Here is a 12,918-nt window from a genome sequence, read left to right on the forward strand (position 1 = left end):
TATTACTGAATATTGGATTTTTACCAAGAAAACAACATTTTAAAAACTACAAGACAACAAATGCTTTAAACATATATAGACTAACTCTGAATTATGAATCAATGTAGAGGCAAGGAGGAGACTCTTGTTTTTATTCTTTGTTTTAGAAGCCTATACATATTTCTTTAGCTATATTTATCTACATTAATTTCTGATATAGTTGCAATCTGCTTAACTTACCACGGCCATAATATTGTGCCTGATGGTGGAGATGAGTAAGTTCTGTTTGTCGGTGTTGATGTGAGCGACCACTGCAAACTCAACTTGGAATGTTTATTTTCAAAACAGCAATGTTATGATTATAAAATGTATGTATGGCATCACTTTATTGTTCCCTTGAGGTTACCTGTTCTATCTTTATTTTGTTGTATAGTATGTGTATTTATTGTCTGTGTAGTTGTATAGTATGTGTATTTATTGTCTGTGTAGTTGTATAGTATGTGTATTTATTGTCTGTGTAGTTGTATAGTATGTGTATTTATTGTCTGTGTAGTTGTATAGTATGTGTATTTATTGTCTGTGTAGTTGTATAGTATGTGTATTTATTGTCTGTGTAGTTGTATAGTATGTGTATTTATTGTCTGTGTAGTTGTATAGTATGTGTATTTATTGTCTGTGTAGTTGTATAGTATGTGTATTTATTGTCTGTGTAGTTGTATAGTATGTGTATTTATTGTCTGTGTAGTTGTATAGTATGTGTATTTATTGTCTGTGTAGCTGTATAGTATGTGTATTTATTGTCTGTGTAGTTGTATAGTATGTGTATTTATTGTCTGTGTAGTTGTATAGTATGTGTATTTATTGTCTGTGTAGTTGTATAGTATGTGTATTTATTGTCTGTGTAGTTGTATAGTATGTGTATTTATTGTCTGTGTAGTTGTATAGTATGTGTATTTATTGTCTGTGTAGTTGTATAGTATGTGTATTTATTGTCTGTGTAGTTGTATAGTATGTGTATTTATTGTCTGTGTAGTTGTATAGTATGTGTATTTATTGTCTGTGTAGTTGTATAGTATGTGTATTTATTGTCTGTGTAGTTGTATAGTATGTGTATTTATTGTCTGTGTAGTTGTATAGTATGTGTATTTATTGTCTGTGTAGTTGTATAGTATGTGTATTTATTGTCTGTGTAGTTGTATAGTATGTGTATTTATTGTCTGTGTAGTTGTATAGTATGTGTATTTATTGTCTGTGTAGTTGTATAGTATGTGTATTTATTGTCTGTGTAGTTGTATAGTATGTGTATTTATTGTCTGTGTTGAATTCCCCCATGGGGATCAATAAAGGAATATAATATAATATAATAATTACCATTGTGGGGCGTAATACACCTTTCCAAACGAGAGGGGGCGACACTCTGTGTGTTCAGGTTAAAAGCTGCTCCTTTGGACGTCGTTGAGCGTCGTTGAGTGACGTGAAGTGACGTTGAGTGACGTTAGTGACGCAGTGCGTAACATCAGACTCGTAAACCACGTGGATGGTCGCAGCCACTGCGCAGTCGCAGTTGGAGCGTTTACATGTCCCTTCCTCCTGCAGCTCACAACCACACACACACAGACACACAGACACACACGATACACCGACACACACAGACACACCGACACACAGACACACAGACACACACAGACACACAGACACCTTTATGGAGCCTTTATGAAGCCTGGTTCCCTCTGAAGCTGATGTTGTGGTTCAGTGACCCTCCAGGGTTAAATAGGAAACGAACACAGTGTTTAAGGAGTCTGAGGATAAAACTACTGTGTTCTCCTCAGCTGGAGTTCATCACTACAGGTAGAGTGTAGTAGCTAATGTTGTTAGCTTGTTAATTGATTCTCAATGCTTTGCTAAGCTGTATTATTATTATTATTATATTATTATTATTATATTCCTTTATTGATAATATAATAATGTATGCTAGAAGCTAAATATGATTTGTGTTTTACTCTCAGTGTGTTTTATTCTCAGTGTGTTTTACTCTCAGTGTGTTTTACTCTTCTCAGTGTGTTTTACTCTCTGGGCCTCTTTCCTGCTCTGTTTGTTCAGAGAATAATTGGTAACTGATTTGATGACATTGTTAACATGTTTTTAACTCTTAAATGTGAGAATTTGGTGTGTTTTTTGCATTACAATTCAGTAAACTGGACTAGAGCTGCAACAGTTAGTAGTCGACCCGCAGAGTATTTATTCTCAGTTTAAATAATAATCTGTTACTCATGTGAGTTTAAAAATAATGAAATGATTTGCCGCTCTTCCTTGTCTCAACATTATAGTTTATCTTTTGGGTTTTGGACTGGTGGTCAGACAAACAAGCAAGTTCAAGAGGACACTTTGAATTCTGGGAAATTCTGATTGCATCTGCATTTTTCACTATTGTCTTACCTTTTTAGAGCCTAAATGATTAGTTTATTGTTCAAAAACACAATTGTTATTAGCAGCCATGATGTTTATCTGTAACACACTTCTATTCCTTGTTTCCTCTAACCTCCAGGCTGAACAATGACTCCCTGACAGAGCTTCCATGGCTTCCCGTCCAACAATAATCCCAATCCGCTCTCTCAACAATGACCTGTGGAAAGCCTCGAGCACTGACTGAAGAATGGCGAGGTTTAGGCGCAAATCCTGCATCACATTAGTTGTTTTGGTGTTGCTCGTGCTCATAGTAACGGTGGTCTTGAAGACACTGACACCAGAGGACTCTCCGTTTAGCAGCCCCGTCGGTGTGGAGCTGTTCTCGGACAGAAAGAGTCCCAATCGGATCCAAAAAGAAAACAACAATAAGCCTGACCAGGCCAAAATGAGTGACAGTCAGTCAGACAAATGGGAAGCTGCACTGAGGAGGTTCCCTCCTCCAAACTACAATCTTCATGCTTTCTACTACGCGTGGTATGGGAACCCCAGGTTTGATGGCAAATACATCCACTGGGACCATCCGCAGCTGCCACACTGGGACTCAAAGGTGGCTCACGGGTATCCACAAGGGAGACACGTCCCACCTGATGACATCGGGGCCAACTTCTACCCCTCTCTAGGGGCTTACAGTTCCAGGGATCCCTCCATCATAGAGTCTCATATGCAGCAGCTGCGCACAGCAGCCATTGGTAAGACTGAAATCAATCTAAACAGGGCTGGACAATAATTCAACATTCAAACTTTACAATGAAGCTACTTCAATTCTGCCCCGACTCATTCACATTAATTACTGTTTCTTCATCAACATAATATTAAAATTTGTCATTAGTCTAATATTTAGAACAATTATTATCACTTGTTAACACCACTTGAAATGTAAGTTGTGATTTAACATACATGATCTTTATTTTTGACTGATATCAGAAAAATGATTTTGCGCTTACTGTATTAATCCTACGACTAATTTAATGTTACTGCAGTACATTTACACTATAGGAGTGTTATATTATATTTATGAACAATTATCTGAACTGTAACTGTGTTTATACTCAGGTGTCCTTGCCGTTTCATGGTACCCTCCTAATATGAAGGATGATAATGGTGAGCCAATGGATGACATTGTTCCTTTGCTGTTGGAAGTGGCACATAAATACCATATTAAGGTCAGTATGAAGATAGTAGTCTGTTTACTAGCCTTTTGTATTTGTATTTAGCAGTAGACTAAACGTTTGATATTCTGAGAAGACATTCTTGTCTCTAAGAAAGTTTTTTGTTGCTCGTTTCTGTGTTTACAGGTGGCGTTTCACATTGAACCGTACAAAGACAGAGATGAAGTCAACATGTTTGCTAATGTCAAATACATCATTGAGAAGTGAGTGTGTTTCTTCAGCGTTGTCAGTAAAATACCAGCACCATGATCTCACACACCCACTGGAAATCATTCAGATTTATATATATTTTCCATCAGTCTTTTTATTCCTGTGACATTTCCCCTGTTTGTTTGTTTGTTCATCTTGTGTTGTTAACTCCTCCTCTCAGATACGGGGAGCACCCTGCTTTCTTCAAGCACAGGACAAACACTGGCAAGCTTCTCCCGCTCTTCTATGTGTATGACTCATATCTGATGAACTCGGAGCAGTGGGCCAAACTGCTAAAGCACACAGAGAGTAACAGCATCAGGAATACCCCGTATGACGCCATCTTCATCGCCCTGCTGGTTGAGGAGAAACATAAGAGGGATATCCTGACTGCCGGTTTTGATGGTGTCTACACCTACTTTGCTACTAATGGGTTTTCCTATGGGTCCACCCAGCGGAACTGGGACTCCTTTAAAGCTTTCTGTGAAGATAACAACCTGATATTCATCCCTAGTGTGGGACCCGGGTACATTGACACGAGCATTCGACCCTGGAACTTCCAAAACACTCGAAACCGCATCAACGGAAAATACTACGAGACCTCGCTGAGTGCTGCGTTACAAGCCAGGCCTGATTTTATCTCTATAACATCATTTAATGAATGGCACGAGGGATCTCAGATCGAAATGGCAATTCCCAAAACAGGCCAGACTGTGTATCTGGACTACCTGCCCAATAAACCTTCAATCTACCTGGAGATAACTCGCAAATGGGCTGCCATATTTGGGGGCGAGCGGCGAAAATGGCAGGATTGATCTGACTTAGAGCTGTAGCAAATAATTATTCACGGTTGTATAAAATGATTACATGAAAACTGCTGCACAACAAAATGCAAATGATGAATAATTTTCTGAGAACAGCCAAGTGACTTTTAATACTAAGGGCAAGTGAACTAAATTATTGGCTGCAATGATGTATGTGATTTTTTACACTTGGGTAAATTATTGTTAATTTAACTGATGTCTTATTACTAATGTCTACACAGCCTTTCACATCTTGGGATTCGTAACTTAATCCGCATGTTTTATCACCGACTATCTAGCTAAAACTGTTCATAGGCTTGTTTTGCCGTGCTCCAAACCTGTGCCTATATTTAACCTGTGCCTATAGAAGGAAATAAAGTGCACCTTGGAAAGGAAGAAAGTAAACAAAGAAGTCTGCTGGTATAAAGCTGTCGCCTCAATCTTCTTCCATCTCTGCCTTGGCCCTAAAACAATACAAGAAAAAGCACAAAATAGATCTTGATATTAGAAAAGGTGAACCTATAATCTGAGATGAATCATTGTGATGAGAACATCATAGGGCTGTCAGGAGAGCAGTGCAGTTATTGAGAGAGAGAGAGAGGGCAGAATGAAAATGATGCCTTTCTGTGGAATAGCTTACCTTCATATTAAAGGTCTGACACCATCGCACATGCCTTGTACATGTCATGGTATCTGTGTGGAACTTAACAACACTTAAACACCTATTTTTTGTTTTTTTTGTTTCTTTGCTGCAAAAGTTGCATTTTTGGGGAATTTTATGCCACCAAAGTTTTGTTCACGCCACATGGCAAACTCCAATATTGTTTCTCTTACAGTTCGACACACAGGGAAATATCTGTCTGTTAAACTGCTGAATGCTCCACTGTGCTACCAGCTATGTCACTAACTGTGTCCGTCCGCTCTGTTTGTTGCTGAGTAGGTAATGTACAGTGTGTTTTTAGAGCTTTTAGTTGAAAAGCCGTGGGCATTTACCAGGCAGGGAGGGGGTCTAATGAAAGACACTATTGAGTTGCATTATGGGTATTGGAGGTTCCAGTGTTTTTGGAGCTTGACCTACAGAAGGCACAAAAAGCAGTTACATCTCATCCTCTGCTCTTTTGATTCTGACCATTCTTTTATATTTTTTTTATCTGTTTCTCACAATTCCCTTCCTTTATGGAAGAGCAATAATAAGTTGCAGTAGTACCACTTTAGATATTTAGTGAGGGAGATAATAGGCATAAGGTGTGATGTAAATTATCTACAGGATATCTAAAACACCTTATTACATTACAGTCATTTAGCAGAGGCTTTTCTCCAAAGCGACTTACAGTCAGTAGTATGTTACATATCATTCACCCATTCACACACTGATGACAGGCTACCATCAAGGTGCCACCATCAGACTCTAACTAACATTCATCATCAGTCCACACCGATGGCCTTCAGGAGCAACTTGGGGTTAAGTGTCTTGCCCAAGGACACATCGACTGCCGAAGCCGGGTATCGAACCACCGACCCTCTGATTGGAGAACTACCTTGCTCTCCACTACGCCACAGCTTATGTGTTGAGAAAGTTCATATCAGCAAGTAACATAAATGACATGTTCTGATTATCAGTGGCTGGCGGTCACAGTTCAGCCTTCGTCTTCCATCACTGACACACAGACCTCCCGTTGCTGTGCCGTTAGGATGAAGACACAGAGCAGAGACCTCCTGGTCCTCAGCAGGATGAGTCACCTGCGTATTCAAAGGAGAACCTAAAGCAGAAGATTGAAGAGTAATATAATATAATACACACATCCTCACACACACACACACTCACACACACACACACACACATCCTCACACACACACACACACACACACACACACACACAGCCTCACGCACACACATCACTCACACACACACACACACACACACACACACACACTCACACACACTCACACACACTCACACACACTCACACATCCTCACACACACACACACACACATCCTCACACACACACACACACACACTCACATCCTCACACACACACACACACACACACACACACACACACACACACACACACACACACACACACACACACACACACACACACACACACACACACACACACACACTCACACACACACACACACACATCCTCACACACACACACACACACACACACACACACACACACACACACACACACACACACACACACACACACACACACATCACACACACACACACACACACACACACACACACACACACACACACACACACACACACACACACACACACACACACACACACACACACACACACACACACACACACACACACACACACACACACACACACACACACACACACACACACACACACACACACACACACACACACACACACACACACACACACACACACACACACACACACACACACACACACACACACACACACACACACATCACACACACACACACACACACACACACACACACACACACACACACACACACACACACACACACACACACACACACACACACACACACACACACACACACACACACACACACACACACACACACACACACACACACACACACACACACACACACACACACACACACACACACACACACACACACACACACACACACACACACACACACACACACACACACACACACACACACACACTCACACACACACACACACACACACACACACACACACACACACACACACACACACACACACACACACACACACACACACACACACACACACACACACACACACACACACCTCACACACACACACACACACACACACACACACACACACACACACACACACACACACACACACACACACACACACACACACACACACACACACACACACACACACACACACACACACACACACACACACACACACACACACACACACACACACACACACACACACACACAGCTGCATTGACGGTAAACAGAGTAAGGTAGTGCAGCCATCAGGGAATGCTTCCACATCACATCACTGAGCATCACATCACTGAGCATCACATCACTGGACCTCCATCACTGGACCTCCATTGGACCTCCATCACTGGACCTCCATCACTGGACCTCCATCACCTCCATGTCGTCCTCTCAGCCAGCCATGCCTCCCGTGTGCAGGCTGACGGGGTAGCAGACAAATCTGTCTCTTTTTTTTTTTTTTCCCAATCTTTTTTCCTGTTTTTGTTGAGCCGTCGTTCTTTGCGTCTGTGTGAGATTCAGCGCACACTGTTACAGGAGGCATCATTTATCCTCTCTGGATCAGGACGATGGATGCGTTCTCCTCCGGATCTATTCTCTCTGCAAACACGGCGGACGGGCGCGACTTTCTATTCCAGACGCATCCGCACCTCCCGTATGTGTCTGTGTCCCTGTGTCTCTGAGTCTCTGAGTCTATGAGTCTCTGAGTCTCTGAGTCTCTGTCTCTGAGTCTCTGAGTCTCTGAGTCTATGTGTCCCTGAGCCTGTGAGCCTCCGGAGGACATGAGGAGACGGGTCTGTTGGACTCTCTGTCGAGATGGTGAGTGAAAAGCATGGCTGGCTGGTTTTTTTTTTCTTCCCTGCACCTGATTTTGACGGCAGAATCCTCGCAAGCTAATTATAAATGATCTCTAACCATCAGTTTACTGACCGGCACTGGACAGTCGCTGCTTTATGTGTTTCTCTCTGTAAATGTGATTCGTGTTTCTGAATCTGACATTGCATCCCAGCTGTGTTTGCATGGCACATATTGTAGGCTACATCTTTTTTATTTTTCCAGCAGCATCCTGCACGCTTATTATTTAGATTCTGCGCGTTTTTGGTGCGCAAAAGGGGGAGAGGGGGGGGTTGGGGGGTGTTCAGGCTTCACATGTAACATTCTAGTGAATCTCTCAGTATTACCACCGAGGCACAGTCACACCTAAACACAACCATCTCAACAAGGGCTCGACTAACAGCATCACGTCTTTATAGAGAAAGAAAAAATGACCTTCAGTGCTCGATGGCTGGAAATGAATCCTCACCTGGGATGGAGCTCCTTTTTATAATCACTGCTGTGGCCTTCATGACAGAAAACACATAAATCAAGGTGGGAATAGATGTAGTGTTGCTGGGATGAGCGCTCCCTTTAGCCTACCTTACCTGTCATTAAAACCACATCAGGGATGTGATGCACCCCTGTGACTGGTGATGCTAAATCTGTGGTTATGGGGGGGTTCTGCCTCTCCAGTCATTCTGAGGTAGCCGCGCTGCAGACTACTCACCCATGCGGCGCTCTGTCCCAAATACATCACAATGCATTTGACAAAACCCCAGTTGTGTTATTTAAAGTCTGAATGGATGCTCGAGCTGCACACGTCTCACTCAGGACTCAGGTTTTGGCGCAGAGATGGAAAGAAGAGAGGGAGAATAACTAGTGTGAGCCATGTTACCCTCTCATATACCATGACCTCAGCACCATCCATCACCATGGAGACACTATAACTTTACCACACGCTGCATAGTTGATAGGTCTAAATAGGTTTTTAATCTCTGCACTACTTTACACTTCAGCCTCTCCCGAAACGATACTGTGTTTAATATATTTGACACCACCATACACTTTATGAAGGTATCCATGGGCTGCATCCTCTGTGAAGCAGAGAGCTTATCACTGCTGCTCACAGAAAGCATATTACAGCTGTGTAAGAGGATTTGCCTACATGAAAATGTATTGATACTGCAAGCCTTTAAAAGGAATACACTCATCTGGCTCTGGTTCATGTGGCCTTTGGTGGCAGATCTGTGTATTTAAGTCACAGATGGGAGACATGAAGGGGTGCTGTCATACATAAAGCCAATCTCATTCCCCTTATGTCATATCGGACGAATGATGTGAGGAAAATGAGTGTTGCAGCATTGTGTTATAGATTGAAATGTGCTTCAGTGACGCGTGGAACAAGATCTATATCTGCCTCTTTATGCAACATGCAGGTGTGTATTGAGCCCCAGAGAGCTGGAGAGTTGGGGGGCCTTTCTACTCTACTCTGCCTTAAGATGGCAGCATTCTCTTACCATACATAGAATATTACAAAAACTAATATCAGCTTGAAGCTTACACGAATGCTTAACAGACAAATTTGAAACAACATCCGTGATTTAACTGGCAATTTTGCAATAACCTTGTTGTTTTCATTTTATTTTCCAGCTAATCTAAAAGATGTGTTTGTGAAGATGAAGCTCTTCTCTGCATGTTGATTGCGTATGACCTCACATGAGTGCTTACTTTCTGTGCTGATGGTTCAGTCTCTCTCGAGCCCTAATTGATTCTCTCTGATTCTCTTTCTCTGCTCACGTATAGGAGGCGTCATTAAGAAGACCTGTGCATTCAAGATCAAACGCACCTCAGTAGATCATTAAGGATCATTGTTAATCTGCGTAAGAGCAAAGGGGGCTTCTCTTAGCTGTGACCTTTTTTCTTTGGTCTATGAGCTCTCAATCACAAAGAAGATTGATCCCACCGTCGACCCGATGTAGGAACTGCTCCCTACGATTCCCACAACCTCTACTCTTGCTTGGATTTCAGCATTCAGTCAAATCCACCAGGTTTGTATTATAATGAGCCTGAGGAGGCGACACATTTTTCTTTATGAATATTGAAACAAAGCAGTGTGTGCCTAACGCACTGTAGTGTGCATACTCAAAGATTATAGCAAGAATAGAAACACTTTGTTCACATGTAGATGCTCACAAGGCAACTGTAATAGATATATGAGTCAACTTTAATAGATATAATAGAACAACCTATGGTCATATTATGCAATACCTGTGAAAGATCATGTGATTAGTCTGGATGTTGAATCCTGTTGATCTAGACTTTAACGTAGCGTTTTCTTCTTGGGTTCCAGGACAGAGTATGCCATCTGCATCTTTTCACAGAATCCTACGACCCCTTCTGCTCGGCACTTTCGTACTGGGATGCTTTGTGACTCTGTTTTTGATGTATTTTAAACCATCCACCAGCTGGTTATCAGGTCCTGTAGAGTCAACAGTATCCACAGACCGGGTCAAGAACCTCTTCTCCACCAAAAGCGATAAAAACGTGACCACCTTGCTGATCTGGCTCTGGCCCTTTGGACAAACCTACGACCTGGGCGTGTGCAGCTCTCTCTTTAACATTGAAGGTTGCTTCATCACAGCGGACAGAAACTTCTACAACAAGTCAGATGGGGTCGTCATCCATCACCGAGACATCTGCACCGACCTGTCCAACCTGCCACCGCTCCAGCGACCATCCTTCCAGAAGTGGATATGGATGAACTTGGAGTCGCCGTCGCACTCCTCCCAGCTGCCTGGGATCGAGAATATGTTCAATCTGACTCTCAATTATCGTCAGGATGCTGACATTGAAGTGCCTTATGGGTCCATTGTAGCAGCGGATGGCGAGGAGGACTTTGTCCCACCCAGCAAAAACAAGCTGATCTGCTGGATTGTGAGCAATTGGAACCAGGACCACGTGCGGGTGAAATACTACAATGAGTTGTACAAACACATTGAGGTGCATGCGTATGGACAAGCCTTCGGGGAGTACATCTCTGACCAAGATTACTTCCCCACCATCGCCAGCTGCAAGTTCTACCTGTCGTTTGAGAACTCCATCCACAAGGACTACATCACTGAAAAACTGTACAACCCGCTGTCTGTGGGGACAGTGCCAGTGGTTCTTGGCCCGCCCAGGCAGAACTATGAGAACTTTATCCAGGGAGACGCCTTCATCCACGTGGACGACTTCACCTCGCCCAAGGAGCTGGCCGATTACCTGCTGCTCTTGGACAAGAACGAGGAAATGTACCTCAGGTACTTTGAGTGGAGGCGGCACTTTAAAGTAAAGAAGGCTTATTTCTGGGCAGAGCACACATGCCTGGCTTGTGATTACCTGCGTAGGCACAAGGAGTACAAGGCATTCAATAACCTTGACAAGTGGTACTGGGGCGGATAGTACTTTGAAGGGCTATGCAGTGCTTGTTTTGTTCTTAAAGGCTGTGCTTTAAGTCATTTCTGTCCTTCGGTTAACATGAAGGTGCATTATTGTTGTGTCCAGAGCTCCCGAATGATGATTTTTTTTTAGTGATTCAGTGGCCCAGTGAGACATCAATCTTGTTTTGTTTTTTATTATTTGCAAGTCATTTTTGCTAAGCCTTACTTTGCCTTTTGTGTTGATCATTTATTAATTATGTTAATAGATAAAAAATGCACTACATTTGTTATTGTTATTTCAACCAATGATTGCTTAACATGATAACATTTGCTGCTATTTTTTTTATATTTTCGATTTATATTTTGTATGAATGCTTGATTGTATGACTGTTCCTGTATAACAGATAACATACATGATACAAGGTTGTTGTTTAGTTTTTTCTTTAAATATCCCCTTTTCATGAAGCAGACATTAGAATAGTGCTGGCTGCAGAAGGAGACTGACATAAAAAAAAGTGAAAATATTTATGTAATATTTATTCAAGTAAGGCATTACAAGATTTTTAAAAATCTCATCTGTGAAGCAGTCACCTATGCAGTGTTTACTGAACTGAAATGTGAAAGTAGTTAATTGTGTCATGTACATATTATGTATTTTTGGAATTATGTAGCTGTCATTTATTTTCTCCATATTTTTGTGAGTTTGCATTTGCACTGCTAATCCAACTGCTACCTATCTTTACATATGTACAGTAAGACAGATGGACATTGTGGTATGTGGTTGTAGATGGCATATGGTGATCACTACCCCGGCAGTCTCCGACAGCAGACGTGACTGCTCGTGAGAGGGAGGTCACTATTTTAATCATGTTGTGAATTGTTCATTGTCACATGTGATGTGTCAAAGTGCAGTTAGATTCCGCATGGATGGTGATAGTAGAGTACAGAGCCACTGCACTGCAGTATGAAACTCCCAGACACCTCATTATGTTACATTCTGATTTGATCTGTACTTTTTAATTGAATACAGTGATGAGAAAGAGCACAAATGACCTGAAGCAATTTTGCTGTGCATACTGTACTGTCATCCTACAATGTGACATTAAATATTTACACTGATCTTTTCAACTATTTCAAGCAGATGTTACCATATGTGTGAATTGGTTGTGAATTAGGATGAAATATAGTCAGGTGAGATCTGCCCACATGTTTGATACCCGTTAAGAAAAAAGTGAAAGATGTGAAATGGTCAAGATTACTGCAAGATTAGCCATATAACTGTCTTTGAATCATCACATCGCAGTGTTGTGGTG

The 12,918-nt window shown here is 41.8% G+C and overlaps 2 protein-coding genes across 2 annotated transcripts; both read left to right on the forward strand.

Annotated features, from left to right (window-relative positions):
* Positions 1-1,693: 1,693 nt before the first annotated feature.
* manea (mannosidase, endo-alpha) lies at positions 1,694-5,161 on the forward strand. The gene is made up of 5 exons (XM_054613231.1): positions 1,694-1,827; positions 2,525-3,134; positions 3,499-3,608; positions 3,741-3,817; positions 3,985-5,161. The coding sequence occupies exons 2-5, from the start codon at positions 2,633-2,635 to the stop codon at positions 4,616-4,618; spliced, it is 1,323 nt and encodes a 440-aa protein (XP_054469206.1). The 5' UTR covers positions 1,694-1,827; positions 2,525-2,632; the 3' UTR covers positions 4,619-5,161.
* Positions 5,162-10,544: 5,383 nt separating this feature from the next.
* Positions 10,545-11,627, forward strand: fut9a (fucosyltransferase 9a). Its single transcript, XM_054613232.1, has one exon. It carries the CDS (start codon positions 10,545-10,547, stop codon positions 11,625-11,627), a length of 1,083 nt encoding a protein of 360 aa, XP_054469207.1.
* Positions 11,628-12,918: the final 1,291 nt, after the last annotated feature.

Source organism: Anoplopoma fimbria, chromosome 15 (genome assembly GCF_027596085.1).
Source record: "Anoplopoma fimbria isolate UVic2021 breed Golden Eagle Sablefish chromosome 15, Afim_UVic_2022, whole genome shotgun sequence".
NCBI lineage: Eukaryota > Metazoa > Chordata > Actinopteri > Perciformes > Anoplopomatidae > Anoplopoma > Anoplopoma fimbria.